The sequence below is a fragment of the Staurois parvus genome, unplaced genomic scaffold, assembly GCF_062004578.1.
Source record: "Staurois parvus isolate SC_StPar_1 unplaced genomic scaffold, SC_StPar_1.0 ptg000530l, whole genome shotgun sequence".
In the NCBI taxonomy this organism is placed as follows: Eukaryota; Metazoa; Chordata; class Amphibia; order Anura; family Ranidae; genus Staurois; species Staurois parvus.
Window position 1 is genome coordinate 1,642,403 of NW_028318326.1, and position 18,332 is coordinate 1,660,734.

The 18,332-nt window shown below is 34.9% G+C and overlaps 1 protein-coding gene across 41 annotated transcripts in view; it reads left to right on the forward strand.

Annotated features, from left to right (window-relative positions):
• TTN (titin) overlaps positions 1-18,332 on the forward strand; it is a 332,717-nt gene that overhangs the window by 148,698 nt on the left and 165,687 nt on the right. For 25 of the 41 annotated variants that reach the window (XM_089690388.1, XM_089690411.1, XM_089690396.1 and 22 more), the window contains 24 exons: positions 221-289; positions 863-940; positions 1,065-1,142; positions 1,327-1,389; positions 2,544-2,627; positions 2,741-2,818; positions 3,036-3,110; positions 3,550-3,618; positions 4,418-4,501; positions 5,092-5,172; positions 5,288-5,371; positions 5,668-5,742; positions 6,151-6,216; positions 7,325-7,423; positions 7,602-7,685; positions 8,009-8,062; positions 8,670-8,744; positions 8,882-8,965; positions 9,150-9,653; positions 11,096-11,164; positions 11,317-11,400; positions 11,527-11,604; positions 14,196-14,273; positions 14,537-14,617. In XM_089690388.1, the coding sequence (XP_089546514.1) occupies positions 221-289; positions 863-940; positions 1,065-1,142; positions 1,327-1,389; positions 2,544-2,627; positions 2,741-2,818; positions 3,036-3,110; positions 3,550-3,618; positions 4,418-4,501; positions 5,092-5,172; positions 5,288-5,371; positions 5,668-5,742; positions 6,151-6,216; positions 7,325-7,423; positions 7,602-7,685; positions 8,009-8,062; positions 8,670-8,744; positions 8,882-8,965; positions 9,150-9,653; positions 11,096-11,164; positions 11,317-11,400; positions 11,527-11,604; positions 14,196-14,273; positions 14,537-14,617 (2,274 nt within the window). The remainder of the gene's footprint in view (positions 1-220; positions 290-862; positions 941-1,064; positions 1,143-1,326; positions 1,390-2,543; positions 2,628-2,740; positions 2,819-3,035; positions 3,111-3,549; positions 3,619-4,417; positions 4,502-5,091; positions 5,173-5,287; positions 5,372-5,667; positions 5,743-6,150; positions 6,217-7,324; positions 7,424-7,601; positions 7,686-8,008; positions 8,063-8,669; positions 8,745-8,881; positions 8,966-9,149; positions 9,654-11,095; positions 11,165-11,316; positions 11,401-11,526; positions 11,605-14,195; positions 14,274-14,536; positions 14,618-18,332) is intronic. The other 16 variants (XM_089690417.1, XM_089690418.1, XM_089690419.1 and 13 more) reach the window with 10 other exon arrangements.

Genomic DNA, 18,332 nt, shown 5'->3' on the forward strand with positions numbered 1-18,332 from the left:
TTATTTATATTCATGTTTGGAGAGGAGTTTTCATGCTTTTCTAAAACCTTTACGTCATGACAAACTTATTCCAGATTTGAGTTCATCATTTAAAAAAAAAAATTACCATCTTCTGTCTTCTTGTATGCTAATGCTATTCATTATATGTCATTTGTATATGTATATGTTGAAATGGCAAATTAAGTCCGAAATTAATACTTGTCCATCTGGTCATATTCAGTGCCAGACAAAAGGGCAACAGGGGAGTTCTATTATGAACGCCAAGTTGAGGAGGCTGCAGTAGTCACAGGTATGTACTCTTCAGCTGCATCAATAGGAAAAGTTATTGCTGCTACACTTGTAATACCTAATGTCTGTTACATGTATTTAAAAATATACTAACATTAAAATATGAAATATAATATTATTTGAATATGAGTTGTTTTAAAATTGTCTTTTGTGTCTGGAGTTTGGTCCATGTGTTACAATTTTACTAACTGCTTGAGGAAGAACAGTTTTATATGGATATGACTACCTGTACGCGTTTCCATTTTAGAATGTTTGTGAGTGTATGTTTATGTCTATTAGAAATATTTAGTGCTTTGGATTGTGGACCTATAATTTAAGTGTATATAGCTTGAGCTTCAGCAACGTTTAAGTAACAAGAATAATGATCTGCTATAGAACTACAGTCATCCTTTCTTAATAGTACTGGAATATTTTATCTTCAATAACTCTTCTTATCCCTTTTCATAACCTAAAGCTAGATAATAGCTTTAGCTTTAGCTAGTAGCTAGATAATAAATTGATAATGTCATATGTATGTGCTTTTAATCGCATGAAGAATATTTTTCTTAATAAAACAATTTTATAAATTCTTTAGCACCTACAGTCCATGAGAAGATGGTTGTAGAGGAGAGACGAGCGGTGTCCATCTCCCGCACAGAAGAGATTTCTGAAGGTATTGTGAAATTTGCTTTTGGCATTACTTTAGAATATATCGTCTTTGTTTCCTAAGTGTGCTGCTTCAAAATATAACATAGGCTCCAAAGAACCTTGTGTTTAGTGTGTCAATGTCTTTAAAGTTCCAAAGGTTCCAAAAAGAGCCCTTCCTGAAGAGAAAGTACCAACAGCAGTTCCTAAAGCTGTTGCAACACCAAAAGGTATATAGACGTGCTTGAAGTCTATATACATTATTGCTTTGTATACATAACTTTACCTCATGCTTTTTTAGTCCTTTTGTTGTGCACTCACCTATTTGTCCGTGCAGTCATGTTAAGAGTCTTCTTCTTAGTCTTAAACATTTTAAAATATATGATACTAAATGTTTAAACTGTTGTTTTAAAGCTGTTCCTGTTGAAAAAGTACCGATACCTGTTCTTAGAAAAGAGGAAGCTCCACCAGCCAGAGGTATATCTGTGTTCTGTATGATCAAAAGTCCCTACGCTAGCCTGCACATTCACCACCATGATTTCCTGTGTTTGTCTACAGTCCTTCTGTTGTTAATGATACTTGGTGAATCTTACAACTAGTCTTTGTCTTTTACCCTCTTCAATGCCCTTCAGTCCCCTTAACTACAAGTCTATAGTCTGTTCTGTTCTATTTACTCTTCATGTGTAGGAGTTCGGTTTTGCTTCTGAGTACCTTCTCTAATCTCTGTATCAGATTGTTACATATTTACATGTTGATTTCATAACTTTCAAGCAATACTTATGTTTGTTTTGTGGAAACATCTTGCTTTTTAACAAACACACTTGCTGCTAAGTGATTTTGCATGAAGGATCAAGAAAGTGTTCTGTATGATCAAAAGTCCCTTCGCTAGCCTGCATTTTCACCACCATGATTCCCTGTGTTTGCCTACAGTCCTTCTGTTGTTAATGATACTTGGTGAATCTTACAACTAGTCTTTGTCTTTTACCCTCTTCAATGCCCTCCAGCCCCCTTAACTACAAGTCTATAGTCTGTTTTGTTCTATTTACTCTTCATGTGTAGGAGTTCGGTTTTGCTTCTGAGTACCTTCTCTAATCTCTGTATCTGATTGTTAAATGTTTACATGTTGCTTTCATAACTTTCAAGCAATACTTATGTTTGTTTTGTGGAAACAACTTACTTTTTAACAAACACACTTGCTGCTAAGTGATTTTGCATGAAGGATCAAGAAAGTGTTCTGTATGATCAAAAGTCCCTTCGCTAGCCTGCATATTCACCACCATGATTCCCTGTGTTTGTCTACAGTCCTTCTGTTGTTAATGATACTTGGTGAATCTTACAACTAGTCTTTGTCTTTTACCCTCTTCAATGCCCTCCAGCCCCCTTAACTACAAGTCTATAGTCTGTTTTGTTCTATTTACTCTTCATGTGTAGGGGTTCGGTTTTGCTTCTGAGTACCTTCTCTAATCTCTGTATCAGATTGTTACATGTTTACATGTTGCTTTCATAACTTTCAAGCAATACTTATGTTTGTTTTGTGGGAACAACTTGCTTTTTAACAAACACACTTGCTGCTAAGTGATTTTGCATGAAGGATCAAGAAAGTGGCATTTATAGACATAATATATTTATAGTTCCTGAAGCTCCCAAGAAAGTGCCTCCAGAGGAAAGAGTGCCGGTATCTGTTCCCAAAAAGGAAGCAGTTCCACCTACCAAAGGTATACCAGTGTTACATTGTTGTGTCTTTATGTTTTAGCCTCATTGGTGAAAATCTACGTTTGTTTAGATTTGAATTATAGAACACAGTGTAATTTAAAAAAAATGTCTTTAGTGCCTGAGGCTCCAAAAAGGGTTGTGGAGGAAGAAATTCCACTTGCTCCTAAAAAGAAGGATGTACCACCAGCAGAAGGTACCTTTACACTTCTGAGCATGTGACTTGCATTAGGTTGTCACTGATAATCACTTTTAATGTCAGCGTTGTGTTTCTTTGTAAGTTGTAGTATCTTCTTAACTTCAAAGATCTTAAAAATGTATAGCTCTGTTATGTGTGTTATGTCCACCTTTCTTGTAGAAATGCTAGTGATATACATGGTTAGTGTTGTAAAAATATATCTTTAACATGCCAGAAATTCCAAAGAGACCTTTCATTGAAGAAAAGGTACCTGAGGCTGTCCCTAAAAGGGTTGCACCACCAGGCAGAGGTATAGCATATGCTATATGTGCTTATGCTATAGAGAAAGCTTTGATCAGTGAATTGCCATAGTTTGTCTTTGTGTTTGTTTATGTCCAATACTTTACTGTTTTCCGTACTCTGTAGTATCATGTTTTATGTTTTTTTTAAGAAATGACATACAAAACATCATAACAGCAAAATGCACATTATTTTATGTTGTTTATAATAGAAAAGCCGCATAAATGTAGCATGTTAACATACATTTCAAATAATGAAGAAATGGCAGTTCTTACAAACTTATCACAGTAATTCTTTGAGTATTTTTCTTTGCTTGATTAAATCTTGCTTATTATATCTTATTTCTCAGTGCATTTGGCATTTAACCCGGCTAATTCTTTCAGTCTTCTTAGACATGCAATAGATAAAACAGAATGAAAAATAAATCAATAAATATGTATTTTTTAAAGTGCCTGAAGCACCCAGGAAACCAGGTGAACCAGCAGTGCCCAAAATTGCAGAAGCTGAGATCCAGAAAGGTATAATGCAGAAGATTTACATTATACATTACTACATTATTAGCACAAGACATGTATATCCCTTACAATTTTTCAGATTTTTCTTGATCTACATGTTGAATCCAATTTAAAATTATGAGGTTATAGACAAAATTATATTTTGTTTGGTAAGACATTGCCATATTAGGGCAGAGTTTTACGTTATCCTGATTGTGTTTATAAAAAGATTTTAGAACACTGAGACTAGGAATAAATAGAATCATTCTGGCTAAATGAATTTTGCGTAAAACTTACCAATTCACTTTCAATTGCAACCTTCAGATTTGCTAATTGAGCAGCTTAGGTGAAATTTGCTTATGAAAAAATATAAATATTTATATATTTATTTAGGAGTTGGGGGAAATGTAGTATTCTTTGTAATTGTGTTTTTTTTTCCTTCTTTGTGTTCTTGATTTTTATATGTGTACTATCTCCTTTAGTTTTTCTTTACTTTTTTCCTTAACAGTTTTTTTTCTGTGAAAAAAGTAAAATGAAAAAATAAGATGGGGCATTTTTTTGGCAACAGAACAGGTCCAGGATAGTTCAAAGTCCATTCTACCCTTAAAACCTACCTTGATTTTATGTTCCAATTTTGGCTCCAATGCATTTTATCAAATCCCCTAATTTAAACTGGCATTTTAGGGAAATGAAAACTTTCAGTTTCATTCATCCCTAATTAATGCACATATTCTTAATACTTTAACCCTAATTAGAAACTAGAGCTATGTTTTCCATGTGCATAATAGCTAAAGTATATCAATACTATTGTTAATTTTTAAAGTGCCAGATGCACGACAGAAACCAGTCCCAGAGGAAAAAGTTCCAGTTGCTGCTCCCAAAAAGCCAGAGGTTACTCCTTCAAAAGGTATTTTAGGATATTTATATGTAAATAATTTATTAATTATGTCATATAGTATCTTATCAGCACTTCCTGCCTTGCAAAGTCTAACAACAAAAAGAAGCACTTATTAAATGTCTTTGTGTCCTTTTCTTCTTGTAATGTATGTTTTCCTCTCACTTAACTTACATATTTGTTGTATTCATTTATATAGTACATATTTGTATAACTATTACCAAGTGCTGTTTTTGCATGTGTTTATACCTCTGTCAAAGTTGTGCTTCGTGTACAATGCAGTCTCTTCAAATGTATTTGGCTTTCTTTATTTTAAAACACTAAATACCAACTTCTAACTCTATGAAATGCTAAGTAAAGTAGATTTGTGAGGGACAAGTGTAGGCAGCAAAAGCTGATGATTAATCTTATGAGTGTTCAGTATTGCGAGACTCACTGGTGTGGTCCTAAGCCAGAGCTGCAGTGTCTTCTTGTCATATGTGTATCCACATTTCTTCTTGAACTGTGTCAATGGCTCTTAATTCTGTGGTTTTGTGGCTTCTAATTCTGTGTTTGTGTGGTGCAATGCTACTTCATGTTACATTGTTGAAATGTATTTAAAGTTCCTGAAGCCCCCAAGAGGCCACTTCCAGGAGAGAAAATACCCGTCACTGAGCCTAAATGGGAAGAACCTCCTGCTGCAGGTAATTTTTGCTGTATAGATTTGTTTTGTTCCTGTGTTCTGCTTAGAATCAGATTAATTAAATCTTACCTACACTTTATTTAATTAAAAAACTGAGCTATGTAATATCTTTAAAGTGCCTGGTGTGCCAAGGAGGGCCGTTCCAGGAGAAGAAGTTCCTGCTGTTCAACCGAAAGTAGAAGAGGTTCGACCAGCTCGAGGTATTAGATGTTCTTGGCAGAAGTTTCTTCTTTTGTACTTAATATGTTGTTTCTTAGCTCTGTGTACATAAGTGTAGTTAGTCTTTACTCTTTTTATCAATGTGTTTGTACAGTTACCACATTTTGGTTTTGTCTTACAAATCTCTAACAACTTCTAAGCAATAAGCTACTCTTATTGTGTCTTCACTTAGAAATCATATTCAGTCTTTGGCTATAGCTCTTTTGCTTCTAAAACTGATTAGTTTTTGTCTTTCGACCATGTAATTCAACTAACTAAAATAAAAATATTCTTTAAGTGCCTGCAAAACCAGCACCAGAAGAAAAAGTGCCTACGTTTGTGCCTAAGAAAGAAGAGGCTGTACCAGCTAAAGGTATACGGCTTACTTTATACCAACTACACTCTTATATTATGTGTCCTTTGCTTAATGCAGTCTGCTTAAGCACTATAGTGGTACATAGCAATAACAGAAAATCAACATTTTATGTATTTGAAAGTAATATGTACAATTGTTGAAATCCTTGTTCTGTGATTTTAGAATTGCATCATTTAGATTTACTACAGCAGTTCGAATTGCAAAGTGCATTAACCCATAGCAACCAATTGGATTTCTTACTACAGCCATATCATTGAATGACTTTGAGTAGTTTATATGGTGTATTGCCAATTGCCTTTGCTATTTTTCCTTTTAAATAAATATGTAAACCTGGTTACCAATGTAAACATAAAATTAGCTGAATGATTTTTTCAATGATATCTGACACAAATAATATTTTTAAAGTGCCTGAAGCACCAAGGAAAATGCCTGTGCCTGTTTCTAAAAAGGAAGAGGCTCCACCAGCTAAAGGTAGTTTGACCTATATTTAGCATTATTTTTCAGAAGTTTAAGGCTCTGGGATAGACCCATAGTTATGTTTGTGGGATAATAGTATGTATCTCAACACCTAAACACTTGAATGTTATCTAAATATACAACCCTACATGTGTTCAAAATTAGAATGCTTCTTTATATTAGAGATTTTAAGCCAATGGTTATAATAACTCCTAGTTGCTTGCTGACCTGGCTTCTTAATTTTTTTAGTGACTCCCATCTCCGTTTTTTAAACTTTCTCTGCAATAATAAAGTATATTTAGTTTTATTTTTTATTTTGTTTTGGATAGAGTAGAAAAGAGCATTTTCTTTTACATCTGTGTCCCCTTAAAGATATTTCCCTTCACTTCCTCTTCTGTAGACACAACAAAAAGTTTAAGGAAACCTCTCCAAATCGAAGTCATTTCTCTCTTAAACAGTTGTCACTAGAACAAGTACCCCTTTTTAAAGTTTTTCTCTCTATTCCAGTTCTGGTGATAACGCAGAATTTTTGATTTTCTCTCACATTTCTTATGTAAAAGTGACTATGGTCAGCAGGACAGATAGAGAAGGGAATCTACCCAGCAGGGACAGCAATAATAACTTGACAGGGGTTCTAACCCCCACCACTCTGTCCAAAACAAAAAAAATGGCTTAGATGCAATTTATTATGTTCTACATAATAACTGCAAAAAGTAGTGTTTTACCTTATAGCAAGCTAATAATGTAGGCTGGCTTTAAAACTGTGGTGAAGAAAGTTTTTTTACTAGACTTCCTTAGAGACAAAAAAATGCCAGTTTGTAATTCAGTCTATCAGCATCTACCAAAGGAAACATTTTGCTTGGACTGACCCCTTGGAGTTTAGAACAGATATTATACATATATATATATATATATATATATATATATGTTATTTCAAGTCATGCATCCTGTCTGTTAATGTGCCTTTTGTGCATAAAAGCTTAATGTCTAAGTTAATCAGCATACATGTTTGTTGCACAATTTGTCTCTGCCCTTTGAGTTGGCAGTTGTTAATTGTTTGTGTCTAATACCATGCAACTTATGCTACACGTGGCACTCATAGCATTCTGTTGCTATTTCAAAGTTCCTGAGGTGCCTAAGAGGGTGATCACTGAAAAAGTACCTATACCTGAAAAAGTACCCGCTCCTATTTCATCAACAGAAGATGCCGCACCACTTAAAGGTATATATTTCTTGCTAATATTGTTTTTCTTATACTTGGAATTCACATCTCTTTTGATTTCTTTGGTAATGTACCCATATATGTTTTGTGTACTGTATGTTTACTGTATCTTTGTGTGCTTTATTGTGCTTGTTATTTTCTTAAACATTTTCAAATGTGTTGTGTCACTGTGTCTCAGTTCCTGAACTTGTTAAGAAACCAACAATTGCTGGCAAGGTGCCGATAGCTACCCCTCAGAAACCTGAGGCTCCTCCAGCAAGAGGTATATTTGATTTATTCTTTTTCTGTATATTTTATTTGCTGAAGCTGGTGTATTGCCTGCAATGCTTAATTTAATAAAAAAATAGAATTAGCAGCCCATAATTTCCTACGCTTCAAGCAAAACAAGGCCAGCAGTTGGCATATTATATATTTTAGTGTTATCCTGCTAGAGCCATTAACTAGGTAACTTGAATACATTTGCTAATAAAATGCCACACTTAACATGCTTTCTATGCAGTATGTGTATCTGTATGTTTACTGTATTATTGTTTGTCTACTTTGTTGTGTCTAAAATGTTCTTATATAAACCTCCTATATTTAAAGTCCCAGAAGCACCACAGAAACCCATTCCAGAAGCAAAGATACCACCATCCAAAGGTATAATCCTTTTCGAAAGTGTCATTTGTTTGTCTCTTATGTATTGTATGTAATAAACATGTTTATGTAATGTTAACTGTTGTACTGTAGTTTTAAGTGTAGTTTCACTTCCATGATCAGATTTGGAGAATTAAGAAAATAAGACAATGTGCGCTATCATGAAAAAATGAGAAAAACTAACTACTTGAGCCGCTGCACTTTAAAGTGATCCCACACTCAAAATATAGACATGTAACAATAGTGTTGAGCTAACTCATATACATATAATAATACATATAATAATCAAAATACTTTATAACAAAATTTGACCAGGCACCTATTTAGCTATAATATGGCAACTTTGTCCAGTGCCCAAAGAAAAGCACAATGTTTCTCAAACTGCTTAATAGAAAATATAACCCAGCTTTCTCTTATAACATATAATTATTTTCAGTTATACTCTGCTAAAGAACAAATACCATAATGGCATTGTCACCATGTCTGTTATAATTATGTTTATGTCTCTGTTGTTTTGTATAAACATCTACTAAACTCTTCATCCTTCTTTAATTCTTTGAGCAAATTTTTATGTGATAAGTCACAAATCCTCTTATTAATACCTTTTAAGTGCCAGAAATTCAAAAGAAACAAGAAGAAAAGATACGTATTATCTCCAAGAAGGTTGAAGCTCCCGCACCTACAGGTATATTAAGGCTTAAAGAAAGCTTTTGCCTTTCCCAGTAATGCTCTTGCAAGCTCCTAAATATTTGGGGGTTATTTTTGTGTGTACTTTGTATGGCTTTGTACCTGTGTTTTTATTTGTTAATCTACCTTTTAAAGTACCTGGAGTTCCAAAGAAACCAATAGAAGAGGAAAAACAAATCATAATTGTTGGCAAAAAAGAAGTCACCACTCCAGTCTCAGGTACATTATCTTTAAAAAAAAATTAATAACCAATACAGTATGTCTATTCATTAAGTTCATATATTGTTGGAATAACAGAGGTAAAACATTCACCTAGTAACAAAAACACAACATCTTAAATGCATATATTTTAGCTAAAGTGTCATAGTGATACTGATTCCATTGTATATTTTTAAAATGTCAGTGGTATCCAGAAAATTAAAAGAAGCCAAGGTAGTTACTGTAAAGCAAGAGGAGGAGCCAAAGATAATTGAACACCCAGCTTACAAAGAAAGCGAAGTGTATGAAAAAGTCTATAGGAAGAAAGAGGCCACCTTCAAGGAACGCGTGTATGAAGAAAGAGAAGAAGTCTATGAGGAAGAAATTGTGGCCCCTGAAGAAGACATTTATGAAGAGACTTATGGGGAGGTAGAAGAAATCTATAAAACGAGGGGATATGTTTATGAGGAAGAAGCACCTGAAGAGCAGTATGAAGAAGCTGCTGAAGAATTCTATGTGGAGGAAGCTCCTGAAGAAACATATGAGGAAGAGATCACTCATGAAGAAGAAAGATATGAAGAAGTTATCTATGAAGTCAGGCGAACAGCCTATGAGGAAGAGATTTACAAACCAGAGGAAGCTTATAAAGAACCTGAAGCAGAAAAAGAAAGCTTTTATCAAGCAGTAGATGTAGTTTATGAAGAGAAAGGTACATGCTTCACTCTTACTGTCTGTTGTCCTTGTTGACATAATGTATTGTGACATGACACTTAAAATGTGTTTCCGCATTTGCAGCCAAATTGGGGTAACACCTATTTTATATTTGTTGTATGTTCTTATTCATAGTCTAACTTAAAAATGCAGTTTACCTTTGTTTAGATGTTTATTTCTGGAAACCCCAACACTGAAAAATAATACTTAGTTCTCTTTGTCTATGGAGGGGCTGGGGAGCTCACTATAATTAATCCTGTCTGTACTGTGCAGGCAGATTTTAATTACCTGTTATAAACTAGATTTGGGGGAGATTTACTAAAAATGGTACACTCAGAATCTGGTGCATGGTAGCCAGTCAGCTTCTGACTTCAGCTTGTTCAGTTAAGCTCTCCGGATTTAGTAAAAAAACCCTTGTCTGTCCTAACAGAGAGTTAAAGGTTTAGAAGATAGGCTTCTTTCATTGTTTGTCCTTAGGACAGACTCACTCTGACATTTTTCAGACGTACTTCAGCCACAAGGCCTGAGAAACATCTAGAAAGTATTTTTTATAGGTATGCTGTATAAATGGGAACCCATAACAAACATATAGTGGGGCCATCTCATATTTGACTGCAACAGTGAAAATGCATGTTATGATAACATCTCTGTTCTCCCATAAACATATACATACATGCATAACTTTAGTATTTATATTATGTGTGCCTAGATTTCACTGAGGTTGATTTACTAAAGGCAAATTGAAAATTCACTTTGCAAATATTAGTCAATAAAGACCAAAGTAATAAAAACCACAGGATTTTGCTTGCACATGACTGGATGATGAAAGTCAGCATAGCTTCAATTCAGTCTCTAAGTTCTGGGGAAAGTTCCTCTACAAAGTGCAAATTCCCTTGAAATTTAACATCTGATTTGCCTTTAGTAAATCAACCCCACTGTGTCTATCATAAACATCATTTCCCATAATTTTAATTCCTCATGAAAAAAATAAATCATAAACATATACATGAAAGTGCCTCTAAAGCCAATGTTTTAAAAGTATGGAATGGTTTAAATTCTTATTATTTTTTTTTTCCTGCTTTCACTTCCTGTCTGAATGCACAGCAAAAAGCGAGGAAAGGTCTCTGAAATATAAGAAATCCTCTCTTGGACACTTGTCTCTGGAACAAGTGTCCCCATTGGAAGATTTCCCTTGTATTTTTGTTACATAGACAGCTCAAGGTCCTGGTTACAATGATCCTCAGGACAGATAGCGAGTATGAATCATTCCAGAGGGGACACATATATCAATGTGAATCTGACAGAGGCTCTAACTCCTCCCTGATTTATAAAACAAAAATTGGCTTTGGATACACTTACAGTAAATATATTCAAATACAAACATGGTGCACCATATTATATATATAATCTACTCACAACAATATAATTACTTTTTTAAAGTTCCAAAGAAATCTGCTGCTGTTGAAAGAAAAGTAACTATAACTAAAAAAGAAGTTCATCCAATTAAAGGTACATGGATTAGAAAAATTTAAAATTGTATTTGTCTCTGAATTGTGTCTACCTTCTAGTCTTTTATCACTGTGTATGTGTGTGTGTGTGTGTGTATGTGTGTTTTTGTGTATCTTCCTTCAATACTGAAACTTTACATCATATTTTTAAAGAATCAGAAAAACCTAAAGTAGTCTCTCCAGCTGAAAAAGTAACAACTGTTGTCACTAAGAAAGAAAAAGTCTCTCTTGAAAGAGGTACTCCACGATATGCAATCTTTCATAACTGTCCAGTCTTCGTAATGTTTTTAAATGTGTATCCTTGTATATGTTTACTGTTTGTGAAGGTCAGTGCATAATGTGTACCTTCTTTTTACTAATCAGAAGCAGAGATAATTGCTCCAGTACCCACTCCTGCTCTCAAAAAAGTAGAAGTGCCTAAAAAAATTCCACCCGCTAAAGGTATATAAAATTACATTTCAATATGTGTATAAAAAATGAGGTAATTTATTATATTTACAACAATATGTTACAGATTAATATTAATTAAAGATTTAATTAATAAATAATAATTAACTGTTTGCATAAAAAATAAGAATAAAATTGCATTATTCAGGAAGTTGCTGGAACTTAATTAAAGCTGCAAAGAAAGATAGTATAATATTTAGAAATGCCTTTTAAAAATCAAATTAAAGGATACCAAAGTGATAACAAAAAAAAAAGCACTTTAGAATATTGAGCAAACAAATATAGATACAGGCACATTCCAGTTTAGAGAAGTTTAAAAGATTATTGATAGTTTAGATGCTTAGTAAGTTTGACTTTTTTAATCACCTAAAAAATAATTTATGAACTGCACCATGGACACACTGGGGTTTATTTACTAAAGCTGGAGAGTCCAAAATCAGACTCCCTTCTGCATAGAAACCAATCAGCTTCTAACCTCAGCTTGTTCAATGAAGCTTTGGCAATGAAACCAAGCTGATTGGTTTCTATGCAGAAGGGAGTCTGATTTTGGACTCTCCAGCTTTAGTAAATAAACCCCACTGGGACTTTTTGGGTTTTTTTGTATATTTGTTTGCACAATTTTCTGCCCTCTTTTTTTGTCTTTGTTTAGCAGGTAGCATTTTTCCTTTATTTAGTTCTAATAATCTGTGTTTTAGGTTTAAAAATATTTTAGTTATTGTGTTAATATATATTTTTATTATATTTATTATTACTTAAATTTGTCCAATTATTAGTTATATTTTGTAAACTTCATTTTATCATCTTTGCCATTACTTTCTATTAATACCCACCCAAATATAATAAAATACATGACACATACAGTACATGATTATGAAACAAATTGCAATATTCTTTAGGCTGTGGTGTTGTATGTTACAGTTGTGACCAAAATTATTCAACCCCCAATGCTGTAAAGGGGTTTAGGGACTATAGTGTACATTTGGAATTGTATTCAGAATCAAATCCTACAAGGACGTTGTAACTACCCAAATGCAACTAAAATGACATCAATTGTTTATGTAATACAGTAGTAAATGGTTCTTATGTGGTTTCTTCATTGCCACAATTATTCAACCCCTTAAAGACTACCACTCTGAAGAACAGAGGTTCATACAGGTGCTTTCCATCAGGTATTGAAAACACCTGTGGATGTCACCGAGCAGCAATCAAGCATAATAAGCACCAATTAGGCAGCTTTAAAATGACTGTGATACTCAGCTCCTTCTAGACATTTACTGGTGTGGTTACAAACATGGTGAAGGCAAGAGAATGGTCCAGGAAGACAAGAGAAGAGGTGATTTCTCTTCACAGGAAGGGCAATGGCTATAAGAAGATTGCAAAGATGTTAAACATACCAAGAGACACCTTAGGAAGCATCATTCGCAAATTCAAGGCAAAGGGCACTGTTGAAACGCTACCTGGTCGTGGCAGAAAGAAGATGCTGACTTCGACTGCTGTGCGCTACCTGAAGCGTAGAGTGGAGAGAAGTCCCCGTGTGACTGCTGAGGAACTGAGAAAAGATTTGTCAGATGTGGGTACAGAAGTTTCAGCCCAGACAATAAGACGCACACTGCGTAATGAAGGCCTCCGTGCCAGAACTCCCAGGCGTACCCCCTTGCTGTCTCCAAAGAATAAGAAGAGTCGACTGCAGTATGCCAAAAGCCATGTGGACAAACCACAAAAGTTGTGGGATAGTGTTCTGTGGACTGATGAAACAAAATTAGAACTGTTTGGGCCCATGGATCAACGCTATGTTTGGAGGAGGAAGAACAAGGCCTATGATGAAAAGAACACCTTGCCTACTGTGAAGCATGGTGGAGGGTCAATCATGTTTTGGGGCTGTTTTGCTTCTGCAGGTACAGGGAAGCTTCAGCGTGTGCAAGGTACCATGAATTCTCTTCAGTACCAGGAGATATTGGATGGAAACGTGATGCAGTCCGTCACACACCTGAGGCTTGGGAGACGTTGGACCTTTCAACAGGACAATGATCCCAAGCATACCTCCAAGTCCACTAGAGCATGGTTGCAGAGGAAAGGCTGGAACATTTTGGAGTGGCCATCGCAGTCACCAGACTTAAATCCGATTGAGAACCTCTGGTGGGACTTAAAGAAAGCAGTTGCAGTGCGCAAGCCTAAGAATGTGACTGAACTGGAGGCCTTTGCCCATGAAGAATGGGCGAAGATACCCGTAGATCGCTGCAAGACACTTGTGTCAAGCTATGCTTCACGTTTAAAAGCTGTTATAACTGTAAAAGGATGCTGTACTAAGTACTAAGATTGAATGTCACTTGGGGGTTGAATAAAACTGATAATGCTGTGAGCACAGAAAAGACATTTGTGGTTATTTCATTATAACTGTTATGTTATATTTGTCTGACCTACAAGTGCCTCTTTAATGTAAATGTAAGCAAGATGACTGAATGATCAAAAGCAATGTCAAACTGGCCAAAACACTCAATTTCAGTGGGGGTTGAATAATTTTGGTCACAACTGTATATCCTCTTTATAAATCTTTAAATGTCTTAAGCAAACTAATCTCTTTAAAGTGCCTGGCGAACCTGAGAAACCAATGAAAGGAAGAGATACTATTACTGTATCTAAAAAAGAAGTTGTTCATATTGAAGGTATTATATATCTTGATGTCAGCAGAATATCTTGTCTTCTTAGCGTTGTCCTCATTACATATCTTCATCCATCTTCATGTGTTCTGTGTTGTCTGTGATATCACTCTTACTCTTACAGTGTTCAAACACTTCCATAGCCATCACTAATTTAATTTTGCTCTCTGTATCCAAGGAAAAGAAATTTTCAAAACTCATTTTGTGTGCTTGTTGGTCTTCTCTTATACAAATGTCCTAAATGTCTAAATATTACAATATCTTTAAAGTTTCCAAGGACATTAAAAAAGCTGTTCCTGAAGAAAGGCTACCAGAGGAAGCACCAAAAGTGAAAGTTCCAGCAGCAAAAGGTATATTGCTGAAAATTCTTTTCTTATCTAGACATCCATATAGTGTACAATCTGTTTAAATGTGCATTTATGTTTACATGTTGTAGGTCTATTTGTAGCAAAATTGGATTAATAAGAAAAGGCTGTCAATTTAGAATTTTGGTGCAGGGCATGTGTGTCAGATATATCCCTTAAAATTATCTTTTTTTATATGAGATATTTAATCTTTTTATAAATTGTGTGTGCATTTAAAATGTCACAAGGTCTTCAGCAATTGTAGAACAACAGGCCAGTTTAACATTCTTTGTTATGAAATGATTTATAACAATTTGCTTAAGATATTTTTGTGGAAGCACTCAGCAAAGATGACGTTTTAGCCTATTGTTGTTTTCTATTATAAGCAACTAGCTTTGTCTATAAGTGCGGATAGCTTAGATGTTTTTTCTAGTCAATGCTGTATGGTAAAGATTTAAGAATACATCTCATGCATGTTGCTAATGAGACAAATATTTTAGCTGCAGGAGGCTTCACAGTAATGATAGGGCAGTTGTGATTGTTGTCACTTGTTGAACTTGTTCCTCAGCTAGCCCAACAAACATTGTTCACTAAGCTCCTAAAGCAACATTCCAAAAGTGTTTACTTTGCATATCTGCAAACCATATGCAGAGCAATTCTTTGTGTATTGTGGATTGTTTTTGTGCACTGATAATGAGGTCCTTATAAGATCAAATGGACCTGGCAAATGCAGGCACTTTATAGCCCAGAATGAGCAAAACTGTGATGGAATCGTAGAGCGAATGTATTTTGAACTCACCCTAGGCTATACCAAGTTTATGAGGATGTTCTTTCTGTCCAAAAGCCTCCTGAAGTATGCGCTAATAATGGCGATAGCATGGCAAAAAATACTATAATTACAACCAAAGAAGCCTTCATGTACTTGCTTTATAGATAGTATGACATGTTGTGTGCAAAAGCAAAGGTAGAAGTGATTTCTTGATTAGTTGCCTAAAGTAATAAGTAATTATGTACTTGCTTTATAGATAGTATGATGTGTTGTATGCAAAATCAAAGGTAGAAGTGATTTCTTGATTGGTTGCCTGAAGTAATAAGTAAATAATTACTTTTTCAGCCTCATTTAAAATTAGAACTCAGACTCCAATTTAGGGGAATTAAGGTGTCCATTTATGAAAGAGAGAAAAGACAAGATCCTGAGGATCACAGTTAAACTCTCAGGTGTGTCAGTTTATGAAGCTGAGCTGAGGAGCGGAGAACATTTTCTTCACTTTTCATCAGAGGACACACCCTGCAGTCATTCATTTTTACAGAGATGGCCAGTTTATGAAGGTGAGATCTGAAGATCTCACTGGCCATGTCTGTAAAATCTCTCTGTCCCATATTCTCCAACCCAGAGCTGGAGAATATGGGTGAGAAGCTGCTGTGATGTGAGGAAGAAGGCTTCTTTCTTTCTAATATCAGCACCAGCGGGGTTAAACATTGATATAAATTCTAACTATATATGTTTATGTACAATGAAGGAAATAAGTATTTGATCTCCTGCTGATTTTGAATGTTTGCCCACTCACAAAGAAATGATCAGTCTAAAAATCGAATGGTAGGTGTATTGTAACACTGAGAGACAGAATAGCAACAAAAAAATCAAAAGAAATGCATCAAACAAATTATGCACTGATTTGCATGTTCATGAGGGAAATAAGTATTTGATCCCCTATCATTCAGCAGGATTTCTGTCTACCAGGTGTCTTTCATACAGGTAACAAGCTGAGATTAGGAGCAATGTCTTAAATGGAGTGCTGCTAATCTCATTTGTTACCTGTATAAAAGACACCTGTCTACAGGAGAAATCAAACAATCAGATTCCAAATCCGCAGGGGATCAAATACTTATTTCCTTCACTGTATGTATATATGTACAGTTGTGCTCAAATGTTTCCATACCCTGGCAGAAATTGTGAAATTTTACCATTGATATTGAAAACATCACTGATCATGCCAAAAAATGCTCCTTTATTGAAGGATGATGATCATATGAAGCCATTTATTATGAAATAGTTGTTTTTGGACATCTTTTTATGTCCTTCTCCATCTTTATAAAGTTCCATTACCTTGTTACGTAGGACTTTTGACAGTTCTTTTCTGATCCCCATGGCTCAGTATCTAGCCTAGTCAGTGCATCCATGTGAGAGCTAACAAACTCATTGACTATTTATACACTGACACTAATTGCAATTTAAAAAGCCACAGATGTGGGACATTAATCTCTAATTGCCATTTTAACCTGTGTGTGTCACCTTGTGTGTCTGTACCAAGGCCAAACATTCCAAGGTATGTAAACTTTTGATCCGGGCCATTTGGGTGATTTCTGTTATCATTATGATTTAAAAAGGAGCCAAACAACTATTTGATAATAAATGGCATCATATGATCATCATCCTTCAATAAAAGAGCATTTTTGGCATGATCAGTCATATTTTCAATATCAATGCCAAAATTTCACAATTACTGTCAGGGTATGCAAATGTTTGAGCAGAACTGCATATTTGTGCTTTATATATATATACACACACACACATACAGTATAGTTATAATATATTGTCGTTTAGATTGCATTCACACCTGAGCAATGCAGAATTGTTGGCAGAATTGCACAATTCTTGTCGCGATCCCAAATTGTGCTAAAACCATGTTAAAATACGCAGTGAGCTTTTGGGTGCCATTCATCGTTAATGGCACCCCAAATGCTGTTAGCAAACATGCATGTTGCTGCACATTTTGTAATTTGACAAATATGCTATCAACGCACTAAAATGCGCATTGAAAAAACACAACACTCCATGCCAAAAAGGTTCAATATGGTTTTTTGGGCCTTTTTAATGCAAATTTTAGTGCAGTTTTTTAACGAACATTTTGCTCCTTTTTTCAACACACATTTTTTAAGAAATGTGTGTTGAAATGTTTATGTGCATTTTAGTGCTTTTTTAATATGTATTTGGCTCATTGTTTACCTGTTTTGTTGTGTGTGTTCTGGAAACACATGCAAAATGCATGTCATGTTTGCGGTGCCACTAACAAATAATGGCACTGCAAACATGACATGCATTTTGCAAGTGTTTCCAGAACACACATAAAAACGCTAGTAGATGTGCACTTTAAAAAAGTGAAAAAAAACATGCTAAGAAAAGTGGCAAAATGTGGGTTACAAACCAAACCACAATGCGTGTTAAAATAACCTGTTCCAAAATGTGTCTTAAAGCACCTAAATATGTGTTTAGAAAAGCACCAAAATGCACATTAAAAAACCCATACCAAAATGCGTGTTAAAAAAATACAGCATGTTGAAAAGCAGCAAAATGCACGTAAATAATCCCAAAATGCAAAAAAAGGAGTCAAAATAAACATTTAAAGAATGTGCTAAAATGTGCATAAAAAAGTACCAGTGGTCAGTGCTTATTATTTTCATGTAATTGCATGGTCTTTGTAACTTTGGTTTCACTGTTTAAACTCGGGTGATTTGTAATCACACAATTATCTCAGGCGATCACACGCAGCCCTTCCCCCTTCTACACAGATCTCAGCTGATCTCAGAGGAAAAACTTTTCCTCTCTTCTTCTGAGAACAAATGTTCTCCACTTCATAAACAGGGAGACAGAGGAGAAGATTTTCCCCTGAGAACTGCAGAGAACTGAAATTAGATAAATTATCTCTGCTTAATAAACCTG